At 34.6% G+C, this 9,430-nt stretch overlaps 1 protein-coding gene across 11 annotated transcripts in view; it reads left to right on the top strand.

Annotated features, from left to right (window-relative positions):
* Nucleotides 1-9,430, top strand: part of LOC106875466 (histone-lysine N-methyltransferase, H3 lysine-79 specific) — a 181,886-nt gene that overhangs the window by 128,502 nt on the left and 43,954 nt on the right. For 6 of the 11 annotated variants that reach the window (XM_052976328.1, XM_052976326.1, XM_052976324.1 and 3 more), the window contains one exon: nucleotides 2,439-2,645. The exons of the other annotated variants lie outside the window; for them this stretch is intronic. In XM_052976328.1, coding sequence (XP_052832288.1) covers nucleotides 2,439-2,645 — 207 coding nt within the window. The remainder of the gene's footprint in view (nucleotides 1-2,438; nucleotides 2,646-9,430) is intronic. 11 annotated transcript variants of the gene reach the window in all.

The raw sequence follows: 9,430 nt of genomic DNA, 5'->3' as shown, positions 1-9,430 counted from the left end.
TATATATATATATATATATATATATATATATATTTACACACACATGCATATTGAAAGATAAGCACATAAATGCAAAATAATGTGGAAAAAGATAGTACTCTAATACTGAAAGTAGAGTAATATGCTTTTATAAAAGCCAACTTGCATTACCATTCATCGGACAGTTCTGGTAATCACAACTGTTCGACAAGTGCTAACATGAACCTCTGAGTAACAGTTTGTGAAGATTTTGTCCACTTTAACCTTTTAGCATTCACATTATCTTCTAACTTTACGATTTTGATGGGGGTAATTGGTAACTTTTAGAATGATATTGTAAGGTTGGTGTGAAAGGCCAGATGTGACCAGTTTGAACATAAAACAGGTAGAATATTTTGGCCAGATATGACCAGTTTAAGAGTGAGAGGGTTAATAAATGTGTGTGTGTATATATATACATATATATATATATATTCTTCTTAGATGATAGCTATATCTGTTTTCACCAACGGGTCCATATGAATTTAGTTAGGCACTGAGGTGAAGAAGGTTTGGAGCTGAAGCTGCAAATGTTTTTTGTTAACTGCTTTGACATGTTTCATTTCACTTATGCTACTGATATCATATGGAAAAGCATAAAACTCACAACTTAGCTTTCCTTGCAAAATTTCGGAACAATTGTCTCTGAAGTTACATACCTTATAGGAAAGAAAAAAATTACAGAAAAGAGAGGGAAGCAAAAATGTTAATAAAAAAAAAAGGAATAATTTTTTTTTGGAACAGTGGCCTTTGAAGCATATAAAGCTATATATAAATAACAGCTTGTATATATTTGGTTGAGAAATCCTTTGGTTGGGCGGCTTTTAACTTTTCCTACTCAAAGGGGTTTTTTGCCCTACATTTACATGCTTTATATGCTTTGCAATCCACTGTTCCAAGCAAGAATTATTTCACATCCTCTTGAAGTTTATAAATTTTTAACGTAAAAAAAAAAAAGTGTGTGGCGGGGGTGGGGTGGAATAATTTTTTCAGTATTATACTTTCCATTATATGAAACGCAAGAATACTAAAGACAGAGAAAAAAAAAATCTTTTCCTTTCCTTTGAGTTTTGAGGCTTTTAGAGACACCTTTCCCATCCGTACTCTATTTGTAAATGAATATCTTCATACCTATGTTAGAAACTAATATATATAGTTTTCAGTTTTGATAAAAATTCCCTTGAGAGGATTTTTAATGGCAGATCATAATTTACTATTACATGCTGTAAAATGCAACACTTAGCTGGTAGTTTGTTTTTTTTGTCTTCTCAGGTAGGCTTTTCCAGGATCATTAAAATAAACGTCATTTAGTACCAGAGTCAAGTACTTAACTATAGCCCTCTGTGCCTATGTTAGAAATCATTATGTAATTCAAGAGTTCACGTTATATAATTTTGGTTGTATTGTGTTTGTATTTCTATTCAATAACTTAGTTATATTTAATAATGTGTAGGCTGAAATGTAATTGGAATTAAGATTAAAAAATCAACAGGCATACTGTGGAATCAAAAACCAGATAGAAACACTTGAACTTTCCTACTTCTCAGAATTGTAAACTAGTATTTAAGGATGTACTAGTAATTAACTATGATAGCAGTAAGTTAAGAACAAAAATGTATTTACATGCTTAGAAAATGATTATATAGTAATGGTGCATCTGGAAATATATTAACTAACATAAGAGTAGGACAGTTTGACCATTCTAGTATTAATTTAGGTGATTGTTCATGCAGTAAGCGAAAAAGTTCTTAGACTCTTTCAATTTCCTGTAATTCAGACCACCTTATGGTCTCAGTAGACAAAATAGAAAAGGCGTTACTCCAGAGGATAGCAAGATAGATGTGTTGGGATTTATCTAGCTGCAGAATAGAAATCTTTTCAAATTAGTTTCTTGTTTTTTTTTTTGTTTTTTTTTTCCTTTTTTGTTTTTTTTTCCAGTGACCTTGAATGATACAAATACTCCAGTTTAGTTTTATATTTAGAAGGATGTCGGATGGTTGTACACCACAGAATAAGTTCATTTTAATTTGTAAGGTTTAAAAAAAAAAAGTAAAAATTAAAAAAACAAGAAGTTGTGTATGCAGAGAAGTGTATCTGATTTTTAACTGAAATACCCAATAAAACAGTATTTTAAAAATTTACTACAGAGGTTTAGCTGAGTTGGCACATATTTAAGGTATACACTATGTAAGAATGTAGCCTTTATTTATAACAATAATACTGATCTTGACTGCTCTTCTGACTCAATTTAATTATATACATACATATATATATTCTACGATTTAATTTTATATATATTACACAATGAACACCTATAATAAAAAAAAAAAAAAATCAACTATAAAAATATATAACTAAACCTTTGTCTGTTTTGAAGGGAAATTCTAAAATAGTTTTTACCATTTCCTATTCATAAACAGAATGATGAGGTTAGAAAATCTAGACGTCACAAAGAAAACCAGGATGAGACCACACAGAATCTAGATTTCGATAGCAATAGCAACACAAGCACTGGCGACGAAAGCATTGTGTATGGTCCGACAACACGGAAACAGTGGTCAGAATGGGTGTCAAAGCCTGCGAAACAAAATAGAGAACAAAATGCAGACCAGGAGAATATTCCAGAGGTAAGCTGTGGTCTATCTGAATTGGTCAATCCAACAGACTTCCAATTTGATCCACTTTAGCTCTGTTTGAATATTACTGCTACCGAACCATGTCACTCTATTTGGTCAGGTTTTCTCATTTTCTCAAGTTCTATGATATGCAAAAAAAAAAAAAAAAAGATAAAAATAAAGTAACAACAAAAAAAGAAACAAAAAATCTCAATCTATTCTACATAAGAGAATTTTATTTGATGTATTTAATGGTGTAATAGTGTGTGTGTGTGATTAGTGAAAGAGAATGCAAGAAGAGAGGGAGGGAAACTTCTGGAGAAAATTATTTTGTTCCATAGAATAGAATTTTTGATGGGCAAATTTTGGCCTGGTTGATGCTGTTGACGTCTGTTATTGGCAGTATCTCCACTCCAATTGCAGTGAGTAACAGGAAGCTGTATAGTGGTTGTTTTTTGTCAGTTTAATTCCTGCCTTGAGCTACAGAAAAGACCATCTCCATCAAAATCAATGAGGATGATCTTTTTGGTGGATGATTTGCAATTGGGAAAACGTCTCACAAGCGGCTCAGTTTATCACACTTGCATGAAATAACTGAAATATGGATTGACTGACTCTTAATAACATTAAGTAGAATTATTTTTTGTGTCATTAACAGTGTGTATTCTGTGTTTTAGGATTGAAATGCTCTTGTTTTTGTCCTAGAATCTATGAAATGACTATCAGCAGATGCATGGTATCAAAGTTGTAGCAAGCACGCACGCACACACACACACACACACACACTCTACAGTATCCTGTAGGGAAACCTGGCAATTCTTAGAATGATAGTAATCTCACTGACAGGGATGGTGTGTCTGTGTGTCACAGGGGCACTTGTTCAGTGGTATTAAGTGGCTCTCGCAACATTACTATATTTTCCAGCATTACAAGTTGAGAGTATATAGTGCAAACATTCAAATATCCACTATCTTTCCAAATCCTGCTGCATTTCACATGGAAGTTTTTGGCCCTCCAAATTTTGTATTGGTGTATAACTCAACCTACGTTTTTTGGCTGAAAATTTTGGTCTGAAAAATTCAACTTATGAGCTGGAAAATATGGTATTTTAGTAGCTATGAAACAGTGGATCACAATTCTTTTCTTTTAAATGGTGACTTGATTACTGAAACATGGTGAAATGAAATAGTCATTTGCATTTTAATGTGAGCTCTCTTGGTAAAGTGTTCAGTAGAATATGATTTTGCTAGGGGTAACAGAAAAAGAATAATAATAATTCAAGTTTTTCTTGTTCAGCATACAAAAAACCCCCAGAAAAAAACATCATCCAGAGGTGTGCTAGCTGCCTAAATACCAAGCAACATTTCAAGCCTTTAGCATTCAAGTTACTCTCTTAAAGGTAGCATTTATTCACATTACTTTGAATTAATCCTGCATTATCTCATACCTATGAGATTTCAACAATGTGGTTGTTTACTTTGAGAGTGACATTGTAGGGTAGGTGTGACAGGCCAGATATAGCCAGTGTGACCATAAAACAGCTAGCATATTTGGGCAGGATATGGTTGGTTTAAATGCTAAAGGGTCAAGGCTGTTAGGTAGACTGTGATGAACAACCATCATCAATCAGCTTCAAGATCTGGTGCTGCATTGGATATTTCAGATCACAGTTTGTAAAGGATGTTGCGCATTGATTTTAAATTTTCATCCTTATAAGATTTTGATTGTGCTTAAAATGAACCACTGCGACTGGGAAAGCTGAAAAGCATTTGCAGAAAGCATGCTTGCACGGAGACATATAACAGGGTTTTTTTTCATGAATGATGAAACCGATGCCATCTATCTGTTTACATAAATAAGTAAAGCTTGCATTGTTTATCAGTCAGCAAAGTGACACCTGTATTTCTTAGAAGAAGGCCCAACATGCAATAAGAGTGATTTCTAACTGCTGTGTATTCACATTATGCAACTTCCTTAATTGAACTGACTTGGCATTATTAATACACATATTTTTTCAACTTGATTGAACAACTCTCCATACAGTAAGAGTTTCATCATCATCATCATTAACATTTAACATCCGTTTTTCATGCTGGCTTGCGTTGAACAGCTTCACAGGAACTGGCAAGGCCAGGGGTCCATGCCAAGTTCCATAGTCTGTTTTGTTTTGGTGGATATCTACAGCTGGATGCCCTTCCTGACACCAACCACTTTACAGTGTACAGGGTGCTTTTTAAAATGCACCATCAACAGTGCTTTTTATGTGGAACCAGCACCCACACCAAAGCTTTTTATGTGACACCTTGCTTTTCGGATATCAATTCTGTTGTGGTGGGTGGGTCTTCTCGAGTACATCAATGCACCACATATCTTGGTTCTTGACATTATTAAAAGCATGTTTACTGAATGTTTCTCAGTGCAGTGACATACCATGGTCTGCTCAGTTACCTGTTTGGTTATTTAAGTGTATGGTTATTTCCTTGTTAGGTGGGGGTGGGGTGGGCTACCTCTAAAGGAAAGTGCTTGCACCTATTAGATGAACTGAAAGCTACTATTTGTCAGAAAACTTTGGCATTACCTTAAAACATGGTTCTACATGCAATGCAGAACTTGTAGGCTAGGCTGCATGTAAGTGTGCAATGTGGAACATTTGGATAGCATTGTTTTTTAAGATTAAATATAGTTACTTTGTGTTACTTTGTGTATATTAGTAGTACACATTGGTCTGTAAATAGCCTACATTTTCCAACATTGTATTCATGCAAAAACCATCAGCTTCCTATGTGTGTGTGTGTGTGTGTGCATGTACTAATGCACACACACAAACACACAGACATACTTGCAAAATACATGTATGCATTAACGTGGTTATGTGGTTAAGAAGTTTGTTTCACAACTTTGTGGTTTCCGGTTCAGCCCTTTCGCATGGCACATTGGGCAAGTACCTTTTACTGATAGTCTTGGACTAACCAATGCCTTGTGAGTGAATTTAATAGATGGGAACTCTACAAAGCCCATCGTATGAATTGTGTGTATGTGCATCCGTTTACATTTGCGCTTCTCTGAAAAATGCTGAGCTACAAGCAGTGACGTTGTCGTTTCCATTCTCAAGTAGCTTGTCTCTTGGCTCCATGCTTTTGAAGAAGTCTGAAGCAAGAAATCCTTTACTTAAAAATCATGGAAGGGTTTGTGACAGGAAGGGCAATGCCTCAGTAATGTATATTCATCTAACTCATGCTAGTGTGGGAAAACCAAGCTGGAGCACTACCTTAGAGTGTTTAATTGAATAAATTGATGCCAGTACTCATTATTTAAGTCTGGTATTATTATATCAGTCTCTTTTTCTAAACCACTAAGTTACAAGGACGTAAATAAACCAACACCAGTTGTCGAGCAGTGGTGGGGGCAAGTATGACACAAACACACACACACATAAATGTGTGTGTGTGTATCATCATCATCATCATCATCATACTTTAATGTCTGTTTTCACTGTTAGCATATGTTGGGCGGTTTGACAAGAGGTTACAAGCTGGAGAGCTGCACCAGGTTCCAGTCTAATTTGGCTTGGTTTCTACAGCTGGATGCCCTTCCTAATGTAAATCCACTTTACAGTGTGTGCTGTCGATGATGAATAGCTTTGGTTGGCTCAGGGTATAATAGAAGACACTTACTCAAGGTGCCGCACAATGGCACTTCTTGCTAGTGGGTTAGAAAAATATTATCATTCTAATCTTTTAATAGTATTTGATAAAACTAATATGTAAGTATTTCAGCAAAGTAGTTGAATATGTAGCTTTGTTTTTTTTTTTGTCATTGCAAATAAGACTAATGAATACAGACAATTATCCAAAGGTGTGTGTGTATGTATGTGTATGTGTTTTCATTCTTCTTAAAAGAAATCATTAAAATATTCTAGTTTCATCTGTAAAAATGCTTTACTTAAAAATCTTGTTTTATTTAATTTTTTTTATAATTATGGATGAATGAGTTGTATAAAGTTATATTTTATTCTGATTTTAAAATGAAATATATACTATACACACATCTGTACATTTGTATAAAGCCTATACATCTGTATGTATCCCTTTGTGCATCTATATACATAGCTTAAAATCTATACACATCTTGTATATTTATACACTGTCTATACATATGCCTGTACGTCAACACTAAATGTTTCAGCCACTGTGCTGTAGAAGACTTGTGTGTCACTTATGGCCTGCTGGTGTTGCCACATGTCAGAAAAAGTTTGAATAGTTAGAAAACTTGCATGTTTTTAATGTATTGCTGTGTTGCATGTGTATTCCTTTGTAGTAATGTGCAATGCATGCATTTATCTGTTTTAAAATAATTTTAATACTTTTTTCCCCATTATATGTAATAGAAACTGTATTGAATTTAAATAGCCATTTTTGTAGCATACTTAATGTAAATACATAGTTGAAAGGCAAATTTACTGTGGTACTCATTCAGAGATAACATCTCTTGTGGACGTGCTGCTGTATTTAATAAAAGCATGGTATATATCGGCGAGAGGTAAAAAAGAAATGTCCTGGCAATGGCTAACAAGAACGCGAAATGCATTTTGGCTTTGTGGGCCTTGTCAATGGCTTGTACTCATGCCATATACTTAGATGATGGAGTGGTGGTGGTCCACAAAATATACTTTCTAGAAAGCTGAGTGTTCTGTAACCATTTCAGTACCATATTTACTGAAAATGAAATCAATAAATTACTGTCACATTTCACAGGGAAGGTTTAAAAATAAAAACAGCTTTAGATTTTTTTTTTTTTTTTTTAAATCTAGGGGTAAAACATAGAAAACTATTGCTCACATTGTTTTATTAAGAATACTTGTGTGTAACAAAATTATAGGTGGCATTTTTCATGTTGCTTGGGTATCAGGATGGATTTTCTAAAACCCTTAAATTACAATTTTTTAAAAATCTGTAGTGCACTTAGATATTCATTGTGGCTCACTGTTTGAAAACTTCTGACTTCTGTACAAGCGTGTACATCCACACCTTGTGTGTACATGTATATGCATGGTTGCACATCTCTAAGCATGCCCATACATTTTGTGCATCTATATACATGCCTGTGCATACTTGTACATTTATATATATATAACATATCTGTACATGCATTCACATGCTTCTGCATCTATACACAAACCCATTTTTCTATACAGCACATCTCAGTATCTGTATACAAATTTCTGTATCCATACATACTCATATGTCAGTGCATAGACCTCACACATATACAGCTAAGGTTTAATGAGATGGTTGATTTGAAAGAAAGTTATCGTTGATTAAAGAATAGCTTTTTAAAACACTTTCTTAAATGTTAACACATTGAAGCTTGATTGTTGTTCGAACTGAAGGTGTTATGTTAGATCTCATCATCATCATCATACATCTGTTTTCCATGCTGACATGGGTTGGACAGTTTGACAGGAGCTGGCCGAGCTGAAGAGCTGCCCAGGCTCCATTTGTCTGTTTTGGCTTAGTTTCTACAGCTGGATGTCCTTCCTAACACCAACCACTTTACAGAGTGTACTGGGTACTTTTTATGTGGCACTGTCACAGGTGCTTTTTATGTGGCACCAACATAGGTGCTTGTTAAATGGTACTGGTACAGGTGCTTTTTACATGACACTGGCATGGGTGCTTTATATGTAGACCTTTACATGTGGCACCACACAGGTGCACTGGTGTAGGTGCTTTGTGCATTACACCAGCACAGGTGTTTTTTTACATAGCATTGGCATGGGTGCTTTTAATGTACTTTTTAGATCTGTATGAAGAATAATTATAATTGGTCATTTTTTAATTTGTTTCTGTAAGTTATTGTATAACCCATTGACATGATCTCGTGTGTGGAAACTTAGCAATCAGTTGGGTCTCTCTTTCTCTCTCTCTCTCTCTCCCTCTCCCTCTCTCTCTCTCTCTCTCTCTCCTTTCTCACTGATTGTTTCACACCATCCTTACATTTCTCTACTCCCTTGGACATCAACAACCACAGAACTATCTGCTACCACCTAATTAGTTTTCCATTGATCTGTTCACTACCCCTACACTAGTTTCCCCATAGATCTGTCCTCTACCATCCTTAGCAGTCTTCTGCCATGTGGTATCCACCTCCACCACTTCAGTTTCCTTTCATCCGTATCCTAGAACTACACACCTCCAGTCACTACAATAGTTTTGTCTCAGTCCTATTGAGGGTTTATCTATAGCTGCTGCAAGTTTGGTGTTGTATTCAATTCAAATAACAAATTAGACAAAATATCATAAATATTGAATTTTTTTCTTTCCTTCTACTGTCTCCGCAATCTCTATTACATTTCTATAATTAATGTGGGACCTTGAAAATAATTAACTTGATTTATTACTATTTTAAAATAATATAGTCTATTTCTGTATAAGGTGAGATATACAAATTCATATCAAAGAGATTGTTTTATTAACATTGTTTGTGAGGAAAATGTCATAAAACCCTTGCTGTCTTAGAATTCTATTTTATGTGAATGTTTTGTCTTCAATAATTACTGAGAATGTACCAATTGTACATAAACCTGGCACTTTACATAGTTTAGGGAATCTTGTAGGGCAATATTTACTGATGTTTCTTGAATGTGTTATACAATTTTATCATCTTCAGTAGCATTTTGTTTGTCTTTAGATTCTGAGTGCAAATCCTGCCAAGGTCTACTTTGCCACTCATCCTTTCAGGGTTGATAAAATAAGTATCAAGTTGAGCACTGGGGTCAACGTAATCAACTTACCTTT

Source organism: Octopus bimaculoides, chromosome 24 (assembly GCF_001194135.2).
Source record: "Octopus bimaculoides isolate UCB-OBI-ISO-001 chromosome 24, ASM119413v2, whole genome shotgun sequence".
NCBI lineage: Eukaryota > Metazoa > Mollusca > Cephalopoda > Octopoda > Octopodidae > Octopus > Octopus bimaculoides.
This window is presented reverse-complemented; position numbering and strand designations above follow the sequence as displayed.